This window comes from Zootoca vivipara, chromosome 8 (assembly GCF_963506605.1).
Source record: "Zootoca vivipara chromosome 8, rZooViv1.1, whole genome shotgun sequence".
NCBI lineage: Eukaryota > Metazoa > Chordata > Lepidosauria > Squamata > Lacertidae > Zootoca > Zootoca vivipara.
This window is the reverse complement of record NC_083283.1, coordinates 67,967,108-67,983,207: the sequence shown is the minus strand read 5'-3', so window position 1 is coordinate 67,983,207 and position 16,100 is coordinate 67,967,108. Positions and strand designations below refer to the sequence as shown.

Sequence of the window (16,100 nt, the reverse complement as noted above, 5' to 3'; positions counted from 1 at the left end):
GGTTGGCGAGGTGGTGTGCGAGGACCACCCTGACGGGGTCACCCGGGGTATATTATTACAGGATCTATCACTGTCCGACTCCCTGGCTCTTGTTCACGTCCGCCAGTCAAAGACGGACCAGAAGGGGAAAGGCACTACCATTCGCCTCCCGGCAACACGCGCTGCGGGCCCTTGTCCAGTGAAGGACACCAGACGTTATCTTTACCTCCGGCCGACGGGACCCGGCCCATTACTCATTCACCATGATGGTGCTAGGCTTACCCGTCAGCAATTTACCAGGGTACTTCGCAAAGCCATTGCATCTTGCGGGTACAACCCCACCGGGTTTTCTGCCCATTCCTTTAGAATAGGCGCTGCTACTTCTGCCATGCACCTAGGTTTGTCATCAGAAAGGATCCAGGAGATGGGGAGGTGGAAGTCGAACGCCTACAAAAGGTACATTCGCACGTAGGTCGATTCTGGTAGCAGTGCTGACCCCGGCCTTTTTTCATCTCTATTTTTCAGGTTACCGTTTCATCCGGGTTTGGATAGCAGGGCACAGTATTGTGCATTGGGCCCAGAGAAGGGCAATCGAAGTTGGTCTGGGAAGCGGCCTCGGCCTCCCAGGAAATGTTGAGGTGTCCTGGATATCCAGAAGGGGCATGCTGTGGAGCGAGTTGCTACCGATTATCCAAGCCCGGGCTGCTTCACTTGGCCCCCCAGATTTTCTTATTGTTCAGCTCGGTGAAAACGACCTAGCTTACCGCAATGCGGTCGACCTGAGGTTAAATATATGCAAGGATTTTGATGTTATGATGGACAGTTTTCCGAGGATGACGATACTGTGGTCCTCCTTGCTGGAGAGGCGCTGTTGGCATGATGGACGTTGCCCAAAAGCCTTGAACAATTCCAGGAGGCTCTTGAACTCATTCGTGGCCTGCAGAGTGTTATCATTGAAGGGCCGGGTTATACAGCACCCCACTTTGAAACGAAGTGAAGCAGCCCTCTATCGCGATGATGGCGTGCACCTTTCTTCTATCGGGAATGACACCTGGCTACAGAACGTGATTGCTGGCATAAGAGATGTCCTGTATGAGGTAGATTTTAATTAGGAGAACAAGAGAGTAGGGCCACACCTCTAGGTCAATAACTAATTAATGATTTGATATCCGATAATAAACTGACTACTAAACTACTAATTAGGGTTACGCTAATTTAACCATTTTGTTATTATAACATGTGAGCGGATTGGCGGCGAGCCTGGGGGGGCTCGAGTGGCGGTTAGGCGTTGGAAATTTGCATAACAATAAGATGGAGGAGGGGCGGATTGCGTCATCGCCTGCCCAAATATGGAGAAGTAATTCCGTTAAAGGATTCCGGGGGCGAGGCTTGGTCCAGAGCCGGGAGTCGCCAGGGCCGTAAGGCACGCCCCGTACGGTGGCCACAGGAGGAGTTCCGGTTGATCTGCATCGCCGGGTTCCTTCTGGTGGCTAACTTCTCACGGACTTCAACACACGGGTTGGAGTCGGATTTAGTCTGATAGGTTCCAACGCCTAAGCCAATTCCGCTCAACATGCATAATTAATAAAGTTGTGGCCTGAACCACCCAATTTAACCCTTAAATTCTGTGTCACGTGTCAATTATTTCACTGATCGGAGGGACTTGCTACACAAAGCCACTTCCGTGCTTTTGCCAGAGGTGGAATTGTGGGCAGCCCGACGAGCCCATTGCGTGGGGGCCGCAGTTGCAGCCCCCACGCAATGGAAGCCTCCTACTGCGTCACCCGCGCCCCTGTCCAATAGGGACGAGGGGGCGGGGCCGCGGCCCTTAAAGCTCCCGCGCGGCCGGAACTCCGTCTCTTTGTTCCAGTTCGCCGGAGGAACAGAAGCACCCGCCCACCCGCCCCTTAAAAAGAGAATAGGGGGCGCTGCTGCGGACCTGGTCGGTTGCCTGGTTAGTCAGTGGACCGGGTAGGACTTTTCCCATACTGGGCTAGCCATGATGGGTTTTTTGCCTACCTCGTAGCATGTCGTCACAACTTAGGCTAGGCGGTTAGGCGTTGGAAATTTGCATAACAATAAGATGGAGGAGGGGCAGATTGCGTCATCGCCTGCCCAAATATGGAGAAGTAATTCCGTTAAAGGATTCCGGGGGCGAGGCTTGGTCCAGAGCCGGGAGTCGCCAGGGCCGTAAGGCACGCCCCGTACGGTGGCCACAGGAGTAGTTCCGGTTGATCTGCATCGCCGGGTTCCTTCTGGTGGCTAACTTCTCACGGACTTCAACACACGGGTTGGAGTCGGATTTAGTCTGATAGGTTCCAACGCCTAAGCCAATTCCGCTCAACATGCATAATTAATAAAGTTGTGGCCTGAACCACCCAATTTAACCCTTAAATTCTGTGTCACGTGTCAATTATTTCACTGATCGGAGGGACTTGCTACACAATTTCTGTTTTTTTGGAAGCCGCCCAGAGTGGCTGGGGGAACCCGGCCAGATGGGCGGGGTATAAATAATAAATTATTATTATTATTATTATTTCCTTTCCCAGATCACAGTGTCTCTCTGTTACGTTCAATGTAAGACAATGTTGTGGCACCTTCATTTTTGATTGGTTTATGTGGAAATGATTCCATTTGGCTGTGTAACATTTGATGTTGTATTTGCAGTTCATTACTACTTTTGTTGTCGTTATGTGTTCTTTAATGTTGTCAGGTGTCTCGAGCATGGTTTGAACCAGGGCAGCCCAACTTTTCACACCAAGTCGGCAGCAAGAGCTCTTCAATATGGAACCTGTGGGCCGCACCCTGTCTTGCAGTGTGTGGGGAGGAGAAGCAAGACCAAACTTTGAATTCCCCTGGATAAGCCAGGTAAGCAAGGTGCCAGGCTTTAGGAAGAAGGCACAAGGCTCAGGCAGGGTCCTAGAATCCGTTCCACCTCCTTCCTCAACCTGGGAAAGTGCGAACTGGGTTTTGGGAAGGCAGTGGGAGGACTCTAGGACCCTGCCAGAGCCCTCACCTCTCCTTCCCAAAACTCAGTGATTACCTGGCTTTGGGAAGGCAGTGTGAGGGCTGGGGGGGGGTGTTGCCAAGGGCCACTGGAAAAGGCCTCGAGGGCCGCATGCAGCCCTTGGGCTGAGTGTTGGAGCAATCTGATTTTAATTATGGAAAGGCAGCATACAGATAAAATTAGAGTCGTACCTTGGATCCCAGACGCTGCAAACCGGGAAGTGACGTGTTCTGGTTTGCGAACTATTTTTGGAACCTGAATGTCCGGTGGGGCTTCCAATTGGCTGCAGGAGCCTCCTGCAGCCAATCAGAAGCTGTGCTTTGGTTTCTGAATGTTTTGGAAGTAAAACGGACTTCCGGAACAGAATCCCTTCAACTTTCAAGGTACAACTGTATATATATTGTGGAAATACCTTAAAGAAAATACAGAACAGAGGATGCAGAATCTGCACACTGTGCACATTATAAGAAACTGTTCTTTTTCAGATTTCACTTATGGATGACGCTGTTTATGGAACCCAGCGTTTTGGTTCATCTCTTGTGAATGACGCTTTTCCTCATTTATCCTGCTGTCAGGAGCTGTACCGAGGAAACATTTCTGAGCTAGATCATCTCATCTCCCTGGATCCAACCCCAGCACAGATTAACCCACGTCTTTCCAGTGGTACCACAACCCAGGCAGAGATCAAGGCGAGATGGGGGAAGCAGCATCTCATTTCTGCCTTATTATTTCCCAGGATTAAAGACTACGACAAACACAAAGCTTTTCCTTTTTCGGAGACGGTTCCCCGTTTTGAAATAAAACACTTTATTATTCCGCAAACTCAAGATGGAAAATAAAAGCACAATTCTTCAGAAAGAATGTTAAAAGAAATTGTTTCGTTAAGCCTCGTGAATAAAACTTTACTAGCTAAAAATGGAATAAAACACATTCTTCTTTTTTATATATAAAAAGTAACAATTAACATTAAACATGATTTAATGAGCAGACTTCGTTCATCCTTTAAGCGAAACTAGGCTACGTCTCCACAGGCCCACATCAAAGTTATTAAGCAGGCAAATCCACCGTTTGCTTCCATGGCCTTTACTTATTTCCGGATGTCGTCCGCTTCCTCCAGCTCTCTTTCCTGATGCTCTCTTTCCCACCTCATTTCTTTAAGCTCTTGCCTGTACTTCCGCTCAATGAATCGTTTCTGATGGGCCATCTGAGGAAAGTTATCTGAGACGAGAAGAAATGTTTCAATAAAGGCCAGGCATTCCAAGGGTTCATTATTCTATTACACGAGGCAGGATAAGGAACATTTCCAGCTACGGTCAGGTAATAAGTTTACTTATCGCACTCATGGTCAAAATTTCTGTCAGGGATGTGGAAATAGGAGACTTCACCCAAGGCTTCCCAGAGAGTTTAATGAATGAATAGGGTGCTAGGAACATTCTCCCCAGCCTAGTACAGATTGTACTTTGCCAAACCTTTATTAAGCATTACAAATACCTTGGAAGTCGAACAGAATCTGTTCCAGAAGTCCATTTGAGTTCCAAAATGTTCAAAAACTAGAGCGTGGCTTTTGATTGACTGCAGGAAGCTCCTGCAGCCAATTGGAAGCTGCGGAAGCCCCGTCGAACTTCCAAAAATAGTTTGCAAACCGGAAAACTCACTTCTGGGTTTGCGGCGTTCGGGAGCCAAAACGTTCAAGAACTAAGCTGTTCGGAAACCAAGGTATGACTGTATAGGCCACCATCAAACATCCATATATAAAAAATTTAAAAGAAGTGTGCTGGTTGTGCCAAAATGGTTGGGAGCCAGTGGCCTAACAAACACAGGACTTTGCCTAGGGACTCAGCATACAGCGGTACGGTAAACGTTTTAAGTGCATTATACAAATGTGCCCCTAGATGGCGCTGGTGAGCTAACGGCAAATTCCATATATAGATTTTAAACTTAATATCAACAATTAGAAACTGGCTATTTATTCCTCCATTTGAATATGCTACCCAAATGTACTTGTTGAGCAATTTGTGAGGCTCTACCATGAAACATTTTAGCGGGGGGCGAGTGGGGGGGGAAATGGAGTATCCTTATGAAAAATTTGTAAGAGATCAGAACTATGCTGGGAAAGTCTCCGTACTTTGGGAAGCTATCATTTTTCATCAAGGACAAGAAGGACTCTATCTGGTGCTAATCAAGATAATCTCCCCCATTACCACCATAATGGGCATCAGGGAGGGGCGGGAAAAAAAGCTGTTGAGCTCTTAAAAACCAATATATACAATCGAGAAGCCAACGGGAGTTAATATATACTGCTCGGCAAGAGCGGTGCGGAATAAGGTAGACAAACACATCATCCGTAGTGGCGATGCCAGGTGGAAGGTCGCCGACGAAAGCGATGTGGTGCCAGATGAGAAATTGCTCTTTGTGACTGACTCGCTAGTGCTGACGCAGAAACAGCTGGTGTCCTTGGGAAGATGAGGCTTTCGGGGACTGTATAGGAAACACAGCTGATGCAAGAGGCTGAGGAGGAGGCTTGAATGAAGGGCTCGGCCACTTCTGAACCCAAGGCCATCTCCATAAACAAACAACCTCCTCTTGCAGAAGCGGTTCCATTCCCCTCCCCTCCCCAGGTCTCTCTCCTCAAAAGACTGGAAGATGCCGCCAGCTGCTAAGTCTTTGGTACTCTTGTGCAAAGTGTGGTCCTTTTGTACTCTTCTTGCAGATCTGATGTACCAGACTAAGTGCCACTTATGGATGACAAAAGTTCGGTGAAGTCTCCCGCTTGTGTTTTCCCCAGAATCGCTTGAAAGCCCTCGTCCTCGTAAGATCTGAGCCGTCCTGACACACACGGTGGGTTTAAGAACCTCTGATGGTTTTAGACAGAGGTCTTCTGCTATGGGGGAGGGAACACTCCTTCTGCTATTTTGTCATCTTCCTTTCCATATTTCAGAGGCTCTCAAAATAATTCAGGGGAGCACAGAAAGTGAAAATCTTGCACGTGGGGCAGAGAGGCGAGACCCCACATGCCACTGTTGTCCTCCGTATTCGTACAAAAAAGGAAATAATGGAAAGAAATCATACCGTAAAAACGGACCTCTCTCAAGAGCGCACGTTTTAAATGCACCTGTTTTTTTTTTTTTAAAAAAATTATATTAATCCTTCCAAGACAGCGGCTGAAGGCTACTGACTGTTTGGCTGATGTAAGCAGATGAGCTCAACTCTTGATAGATAAAAGTACAGTGACTTTTGCCAGAGATTTCAACGAGATTAAGAGTTATCTGGGGTTGTAGCATAAAGATTTAAGCCCCTGTTTGGCAGCAGCTTGTGGGTTTTGCAATCAATCCTGCAAGGTGAGCGCTCTGGCCCCCATCTAGCAAAGCGCTGACTTTATTTTAATCACAATGCCTAGATCATGAATGTCAGTGGAATGACTCGTGTGCCTGAATTTAAGCATGGGCTTAAGTGCTTCGCTGGACCAAGGCCAGAGAGCTCAGCACTTCACTTGACCAACTCCCCGCCAACTAGGCCTGAAATATTGTGACTTTTCGGAGGGATTATGCTTACAGAGGGAGAGAGGGCTAGACACAGAAAGGAACACAGAATGGAAAAGCTGCCATCACTTTGCTGAATTTCCAAGGCTGAAACTGCACGCTAAATCACTTTACCTTGAGCAAATATGCTCAAAGCAAACGCTTGAAGGCCAGTTTTGTGCTTACTTGCTTACTGCCACATCTCTTCTTGAGCCCATGCAACTGACACCACATTTGTTTAAGGCCAAGAGTGTAAAGCACAATGTGCTCAGACCCAAACTACATGACTTAAAGGTCCCCTTACCACAAATAACCTTTCAATTTATGTCCATATCAGAGAGGGAAAGCAAGAACCGTCTCTGCATTTTGAAAAATAAAAGTGACCCACACAGATTTCCTATATGTTTAATTATAGGTTTTTGAATAGCCTAGATGATTATATTATTATTATTATTATTATCATTATTATTATTACCCCACCCATCTCCTTGACATCTGATGGGAGGACGTTCCATGTGGCCGAGAAGGCATCTCCCTCTAAGTTTCTTAACACTATTATACAACTCCACGGTGTGACCACATCTGGAATAATGTGTACAGTTCTGGTCACCTCGCTTCAAAAAGGATATAGGAAAAGGTTTGGGAAAGGGCAAACAAGACGATCAAGGGGCCGCAGCAACTCCTCCGTGATGAAAGCTTTCAGCAATTGCGGCTTTTCAGTTTAGAGGAAAGGCAGGCAAAAGGAGGCATGGCAGAGGGTGTGCAAATTTTTGTGTGGCGTGCGTTGGGAGAAGTGTTCCCCCCCCCTCTCTCTCTCCTAACATTATAACTTGGGCATCGTCAGGTGAAGCTCAACATTAGACAATTCAGGACAGGCGAAAGAAAGTACCTCTTCGCAAAGTGCATAGTGAAACAATGGATTTTGCTCCCACAAGAAGCGATGGCTGCAAACTTGTGATGGCCTTAAAAGAGGACTAGACAAATTAATGGAGGGTGAAAATACTCTTTAGCAGCTTCTTGGCAGACCAAAAAAAAAGGGGGGGGGGTCAGCAAGGGAAACCACCGGGCCTCTTGGGCTTGCTGATCGGAAGGTTGGCAGTTTGAATCCCCATGACGGGGTGAGCTCCTGTTGCTCTGTCCCAGCTCCTGCCAACCTAGCAGTTCGAAAGCACGCCAGTGCAAGTAGATAAATAGGTACCACTGTGGTGGGAAGGTAAATGGTGTTTCCATGTGCTTTGGTTTCCATCACAGTGTTCTGTTGTGCCAGAAGCGGTTTAGTCATGCTGGCCACATGACCTGGAAAGCTTTCTGCGGACAAATGCTGGCTCCCTTGGCATGAAGTGAAATGAGCGCCGCACCTCATAGTTGCCTTTGACTGGACTTAACCACCCAGGGGTCCTTTACCTTCTTCATCTTTTACCTTACTGTCTGAGGCAGTCTGCCTCTGCAAGTCAGTTGCTGGGAATCACAAGTGGCCAGATTGTTTTTGCACTTGGGTCCTGCTTTTGGACACATCTGGTTTGGCCACTGTGAGAACAAGATGCTGGACTAGATGGAGGGGCCATTGGCCTGATCCAGCAGTCTATTCTTATGTCCTATCATTTTTTCTTGTCCAATTGACCAGGTAAGGGAACAGGATATTTGAACATCTGGACTGTCTGAGGTGCACATTAAAAAAAACAGAGCTGATTTACAGATTGCAATGCTATCATCTATCTATCTATATCTATCTATCTATCTATCTATCTATCTATCTATCTATCTATCTATCTATCTATCTATCATCTATCTAATTCAATTTTCTGTTTTATAATTTAAAGTACTCATTTTTACATCCTTACAATATCAATGACTTCCCTTCTCTTTCCGTGGTTCATTTTGCATATCATAAATCCCTGCATATTTTCCAAAAACTATACCATTCAGTATTCCATTATTACATCCATCAAGATTTATTTACACTGTTGAATTTATCCTAATGGTGCCAGCGTTTTCAGCTGTACACAGTTATTTCCCATATGTCCAATAAACGTTTTCCAATCTTCTCTAAACGTATGTTCTTCTTGTTCTCTTATTCTATATGTTAAGTCTGCAAGCTGCGCATATTCTGCCAACTTAAGTTGCCATTCTTCTTTGGTTGGGACCTCGCTCGTTTTCCATTTCTGTGCTAACAAAACACGGGCCGCAGTAGTAGCATACATAACCTTTTTTTGACACCTGGGAATTTCAGCCTGAATTATTCCCAACAGAAAGGATTGCAATGCTTTCTTGGCTATCCAAGTTGGGTCATAACAGAGTCTGGTTTATTCTCTACCTGGAAATGCGATCTCTCATTTCACACGGTGCCACATAGCCCTATCTGCTTCTAGCCCAGAAAATCTTGTCGCTGTGGTCTAATGGTAGAGCAATTTAAAAGCCCTGGCCATTATAATAATAATAAAGTATTTCCCACGGCTAGCTTGTTGAGACCCACTTGCCAGGAAACTTGTGTAATGGCTCTGCCTCAGTGGGGAGGGGAGCACTTCTGATTTAATCCAAATGTGTGTGTTATGTAAGCTAATTTTCAATTCAAAATCGTCTAAAAGAAATTGGGGGGGGGGAGGTTGATGGGGATGCTTGTACTGACCCCACTCTCATTTGCTTGTTTTATCTGTACACCCCCCCTCTCAACCATAGGCAACGCTTGCACATTCCCTGCCCCAACCCCCGGAACGAAATAATCCAAGAAAGCCTCTTACATTTTTCCAAGGCATCCATTGCTGCGCACATCTCGGCTTGCTGAATGCTGTTTTTTTAAAAAAAGAAAATAAAATAAAGGAGAGAAAAGGGGGAGAAATCATGGCAAATGTATTTATGGGGTAAACTACAGCTTCCGAGAAGCAACACTCTGATGGCTCTGCTGAGACTAATTCTTCAAATAATCATTGGGCACTTGTTCCCATAAAAACCCTTCATGCACAGGCACACACACAAACCCGTTCCAGCAAGCTGTTTTTAAAACTTCAGATCAATACCACTAAGATCTTCCCCTTTCATAATTCTTCGGCGAATTGTTTTAATGAAAATATTAAATTTAAAACCAACCAACCAACCAACAGGCAAGCTCTAGAAAAATGGATGGCAGTATTACAGCAAACAGAACACTTTCCCGCTAATATTTTATTAGGAATTATTTTTATCTTATTCTTAGAATCAGTGCAGTCCAGACAAGGAGGTGATCAATGGAGAGGGAGAAACTCTTTAAATTTTATTTATCATGCAGCTGGCCCCCTCGCTGTGCAGTCTCTAAGATGCTTTTCTCATTCATCTTCAATACAAACCTACAAAGTGTGTTGTTATTCTTCCATTAATGGAATCGCAGGCTGGGAGAGACTAATCTGTCTGAAGGTTGCTCAGAAAGGCCATGGCTGAACTAGAATTCGAACCCAGGCCTTCTGTATCTGGGACTCTAGCCATGGAGCTACAGAGGGTCTCTGCAACATCTTATTTTGGCCACATACAGACTTAAATGGGAGTAGTGGGAATTCTAGCATTCACTTTCTTAAGGAGCACCATCTACATCACCAAGGGATTTCCTGCAGCTCTCAAAACACCTGTTTAAATAAATGTGTATTCAAAAATTCACCATACCTTGGTCCTTTACCGCATCCTATTCGTTCGCCTTTAAAATAAACAGCTACGGTGTATGTCCTGGCATGAGAGGGTCCAACTGTTTGCAGAGTCCTAAGTCCCAGGAAAGACAGTAACAACAACAACAAAAAGGTCACACTTTTGAAAGCAGGACTTACTAAGGGCTCTTAACAGAAACGTCCCATGTTTGCAAAGATTAATCGCAGGATTGCAGACGAACAGCGCTTTATGGATTATTTTACAAGGCACTGCAAACACGTCATTGCTTTAAAAGTGAAGTATTTATGTATGCTTGGTGTAGAATTATAGGCATTTACACTTTTTGGCAAATTCAGATCTTCGGGATAGAAATATAAGGTACTGTGACAAATGCTGTTGCTCTAAATGGCAACTACTGCAAATTGCCCCATCAGTAACGGAAAGTTGCAGGATCTGTCACTACTAACTGGGCAGCTTTCCCTTTGGAAGAAGAGTTTGATATAAATCTGCAGCCATTTTAAGATGAGAAACGAGTTCTCAAACAAACGATAAATTTGCTTCTCTTTCCCGTCTCTCCCTCTGATCCATCTCCAATGTCACACTGAGTATTGGTTCTACGCGGTATCAGTGGTTAAGGTACGTTTAGGAAATGCTTTACAGCGAAAACAGACAAATGGTGGTTTCAAGTCAACCAAACAGCCCATCCCAAATTGCCTATGGATCTCTAAATTCTTTCCACCTGCCAAAAAACAAGACGATCCGTTGCAAGAGAGGCGCTAGACCATTTGAATGTCAAAGTTTCATTACTGAGCTACACATTAAAAACAGTTCGCAATAATCCTTCCATCCATGCCAGTTCCCAATTTTCTGTCTCTTTCCTGTGGCCACAAAACAGAGTCCAGGAGGAAATGATACAACTTAAAGGGTGGGACAGTTCTCAGATGGATCGTCAAAAGATGGAATCACCCATCTCATTGCATCTCCAACACTTATCTGATTCAGTCTTATACATCTTAGCAAGTCTACTCGGAGTTAGAGGCCATCTGCATCTGTAAATCATTTTCAGGTAGTTCTCCTTCAAGGAATAACATGCTGTAAAAATTTCAGATCACTTTTCTGAAGCCCGCCCCCCCCCACCCCCCCAGAGATTAAAATCTATATTTTATTCAAATATATAAAAGGATGTCATATAGAGGAGGGAGAAAGGTTGCTCTAGAGAAGCAGACACAGAGCAATGGATTCAAACTACAAGAAAGAAGATTCCACCTAAACATTAGGAAGAACTTCCTGACAGTAAGAGCTGATCGGCAGTGGAATTTGCTGCCAAGGAGTGTGGTGGAGTCTCCTTCTTTGGAGGTCTTTGGAGGAATGCTTTGATGGTGTTTCCTGCTTGGCAGGGGGTTGGACTGGATTGCCCTTGTGGTCTCTTCCAACTCTATGATTCTATGTGTCCTATATCTATTGCCCAGTGTGTCATGGAGACTTCGACAAGCTCGTCTTTTGCTTCCCAGTCTAATAACATTTTAGATGGAAGTTTTTCTTTAATTTGTAAGAGTTCTTTTTCAAATTGTGAGCTTTGCTCCAAAAAACCCAGTTTTCCAGTCTATTTTAAATATTTCATGGAACTGATGATATTGTAGCCAGTCTGTAACATGGCTCCTTACACTTTCCATTAATTCCAGTTTAGGTTCCCCCTCTGTAAAGTATAGCAATTCCCTGTAAGTTGCCCACTGTCTGTCCATATTAATTCTCTTTACTGTAATAGCCTCAGTAGGAGATAGCCACAAAGGTGTCTTCCTTTCCAGCAGATTTGTATGTTCCTCCCAAACTCTGTACAAATTCTTCCTTCAAATATGGTTTGTAAAACTTTTCTAAATTGTCGCCTTCCCATACCACAGACATGCATACCAGTAAAATTTTAAATCATGGCCTTCTAGGTCCAGGATGTCTGCATTATCCAATGTAATCCATTCTTTTAACCAACATAGGCAGGGGCTCAGAGCAGCTTAGGGCACACTCTAATGCTGTCCTCGAAGGCTCCCTTCCCCACCCCCCAGCCTTTTCCAACATGGGGCTCCCCAGATATTTATGATTACATCTCTGGCTATGGGCCATGCTGCCTGGAGATAATGGAGGTTGTGGTCCAAAATGTCTGGAGGACACCAGATTTTGGGAAGGTTGTTCTGCCCCCCCCCCCAGGTGAAGGTCTGTAGATCATTCACATCTGTGGGAAGAAGTCAAGGCACAAGAAGTGAAGGCAAAAGCTCTGAATGCCCTGGTCCTCCCTGTCAGGAATCCTTCTGTAAGGGATGTGCACATTGCAATGCATCTTTCTGAGTGGCCCACCCTGGCAAGCACGTCCTCCCTGCCTCTGTGCGAATGCTCTGGCATCAGGAGCTTCTCCATTCTCATCCTGCTTCAGCTCAAGAACGGCAGAAACGGAGAACGAGCTGGAAAAGGGGAGGGTTCACACTGCCTCCCTGAGTCCACCGAGAGATGAATACCTGCTGCACTCTGGCCCTCTTTGCCCTGTGCCAGAATATTCCTCTTGCCCACCACTACGGGCGCTCTGCACCAGCAGCAGGCAGAAGGTAGATCTGGAGATCCCTGCGGATTCCGACAACTAAACAGCAGCAAAATAGCTCCTTGCACCCCACTAAATTAAACTGTCGAAATGAAGAAAGATGGAGGTGGCCGTGAGTGGATCTTTGGAGAGGCCTGTGTGCTTTCTTCCATTAAGCTGGAGAGCTCCGTTGGTTAGAGCGTGGCGCAATAATGCCAAGGTTGCAGGTTCGATCCCTGCATATTCCTGCATTGCAGGGGGTTGGGCTAGATCAGTGTTGGCCATAGAATCGTAGAGTTGGAAGGGACCCTTGCAGATCATCTAGTCCAGTGTTGGCCAAACGTGGCCCTCCAGCTGTTTTGGGACTACAATTCCCATCATCCCTGACCACTGGTCCTATTAGCTGGGGATGATGGGAGTTGTAGTCCAAAAACAGCTGGAGGGCCACGTTTGGCCAACACTGGACTAGATGATCTGCAAGGGTCCCTTCCAACTCTACGATTCTATGATCATTCTCTCTCTCTCTCTCTCTCTCTCTCTCTCTCTCTCTCTCTCTCTCTCTCTCTCTCTCAGACATCTCTATTCCTGGGCTCTGAATTCTTTAATATGAAGTGTATGTCTTTTGCACAACTTCTAGTTGAAGGATCTCAGGGACTGAGTTAAAAAACAACAACACCCAACAAAGCCGATCCTGCAAGCCTGAAGTCTGCCCACTCCATCAAACATCATGCTCTTTGCAGACAAGCAGCAACTCTGCTACCGATCCCAAATGACTCCGGAGAGTAACACTTGCAGGAGTGACAGAGTCTGCTTAAAGTTGCAGTTCCCACCCCCTGACTTGCGAACTGAGGCACTGAAACTATTTTGTGGGTGGGCGAATGCGAACTTATCGGCGAGGATCAAATTATCAGCCACCCACTGAATTTAGAGCCATCCCATCTTCCACACGCAGCGGGTCTCTTGACTACATTTGCGGCGCTTGAAGCCGAGTTCGAGATCGAAAAGGGGAAACGGCAAACTAATCCCTTCTTTAAACAAAAGGCAGAGGGTGCTTAATCCGAGTCATATGGAAATGGAGACAAAAATGAATGCCAAGCGTGGAGCTGAAAATGAGAGACCGGCTCACGAAGTTATAATTAGTTTACGCCAGGAAGGAGGAGAAAGGCTTCTTACTTATAGAGAGGGATGTCCGGCTCCTTCCCTTCAGTTCGGAGAGTTAAGCAGCATTGTTGGAGCTGGGATTTGGGATCGTTCCAGTCCTGGTTTAAAATGAATTCCTATAATGTAGAGAAATAACAGCAGGCTCCTATGAGAGGAGCAGGGACAGGCTGGAAACAGGATTAAAAACAGGAGTTTTGTCCGAAGTTAGTGTTGTTTTTAAGTTTATACCAAAGTACGTGCATGCAACAGAACAGAGGTTTTAATTATCATAAAGATGGGACTCGGTGGCAAATCCAGATTTGTTGCTGCGTAGCGTGCAAAACTCCTACCTTTAGTCGTGGAAAAAAGCAGACGTTCATAAAGGTGTGGACGTATTCTAAGTCCTTGTCTATGTACAGAGCAGCGATAAAGGCTGGAGGGGAGAAAAACCAAACATACGAGTAATGTTATTCGCTGGGTAAAAAGAGTTTACACTTGCAGAGAATCTCTGGTGCTCTCGAGGTCTCTCGCGGCAAATATCTCTGAGCTAAGGAACCGGGTGGCTCAGCTGATTGAATGCATCTTAAGGGGGGGAAAGGTGGCTTGGCGAACACAGTTTTTGACCGCCTTGGAAACAAGGTGAAAAATTTAACAAAGAGTTAGGAGGTGTGATAAGGTCCCAAGCACAGAGGGCACCCGAAAGGTGAGTGTCTCAAAAAGGGAAAAGAAAATGAAATAACAGAGGGGTGGGACCACCGATCGTCTGTATCATCAAATAACGCAGGTGGAATGGAATTCAGTCTGTGAAATTGCATGTTTGGGGACGAGCGGAAGGAACTCAGCCCAGTCCAGAAGCACATAAAAGGCTTAGGGAGGTCATGTTGCAGAGGGTGTGCTTCTTCTAGCCACTTCCACGGCTGCGAGGGTCAATTGACCTCATTTGGGGGAAAGGTTCCTAAGGGTTATAGCTCCACAAAAGTGTCTCTTGCTTTTAATTCCAAAGTGGGAGGTGTGGGCTGGTCATTGTGGAGCAATCTCATAGCAGTGTCTAATCTGCAAACGTACAGCTTCCATTTAATGTGGGATGAAGACACGCGGCCACGTTGATAAGTCTGCGGTCGACGAATAAGCACATCTGACGCTCAGAGCAGGATGCACCCCCTCCACATGCTGGCTTGCTAAATCAGGAATTGGTTATGTGAAGGAGGTCACAGTCCCAACAGCCTCTCCCTCCTTAAGACCCTTTAAAGTTGCATTACGCTAAGGGCGTCCTTCGTACAATTGAGAAGATGGTCGTTGCATGGTCTCACCAAGAACAACATTGTCCCCCGATTTACATGTGTCCACTCTGCCCCCCTTTGCTTCAAGCTCTCAAAACATAAATCCCCTGCGAGACCAGACTAGAATTAACCATGTCGTGAGTTTCATTCATGAAAAATGGAAAGCAAATAAATATCAAGCTACGTTTCTTGGTTAATGAAGCATTATGGTATGAACTTCTTTTTGTTCGTTGTTGTTGTTGTTGTTGTTGTTGTTGTTGTTGTTTATCTATTTTTTTATTTATTTCCCACCCATCTGGCTGGGTTTCCCCAGGCACTCTGGGCACCTTACGGGATATATAAAAATACAACATTAAAAAAACAGAATATCATATACAGGCAACAAAACAGGACCAATAAATCAATAGAAACCAATAATAACAATAACAACAACAACAATGCCCTCTTTTTTATGAAACAGGAGACCTCATCTCCTCGACTTACTCCTAAGAACCCCATTCACTCTCTTCCTTAATCCCAGACCCACTAAATGTTTTAACCGGACAGATCCTGATTGCTCCTTAAAAGCAATTGCTCCTCTAAGCAATTCCTTCCTTCCCTCCCTCCAGCCATGCAGTTCACCACAGTTGGTATAATAATAATAATAATAATAATAATAATAATAATAATAATATGATGATGATGATGATGATGATGATGATGATATAATAGACAATCTGGTGCCCCCCAGATGTTGCAGGACTACAAAACCCATCATCCATGGCCATTGCTAATCCCGGCAGAAGCTGATTGGTGTTGTATTCTAGAAAATGTGGAGGACGCCAGGTTGGCAATCCCTTCTCTAGTACAAGGTCACCGAAGAGCAAATCCTGAGCTCTGCCAGTAACCTCTCCTTGACAAGAGCTGAAAACTGAGTCACTGAGTTGTCAACATCTGCACAAATTAATGAAGCATTCTGAAGAGCTTGGGACAGAGTCTGGACTTCTAAATCCTGTGGTTTAGCC

The 16,100-nt window shown here is 45.5% G+C and overlaps 1 protein-coding gene across 3 annotated transcripts in view; it reads right to left on the bottom strand.

Moving 5' to 3' along the window:
• Positions 1-2,888: 2,888 nt before the first annotated feature.
• Positions 2,889-16,100, bottom strand: part of DROSHA (drosha ribonuclease III) — an 80,902-nt gene continuing 67,690 nt past the window's right edge. The window contains exons 28-32 of one of the 3 annotated variants that reach the window (XM_035125176.2): positions 14,167-14,249; positions 13,850-13,953; positions 10,135-10,227; positions 9,243-9,289; positions 2,889-4,204 (exon numbers count right to left, since the gene is read on the bottom strand). In XM_035125176.2, coding sequence (XP_034981067.2) covers positions 4,074-4,204; positions 9,243-9,289; positions 10,135-10,227; positions 13,850-13,953; positions 14,167-14,249 — 458 coding nt within the window. In that variant the 3' untranslated portion in view covers positions 2,889-4,073. The other 2 variants (XM_035125178.2, XM_035125179.2) reach the window with 2 other exon arrangements.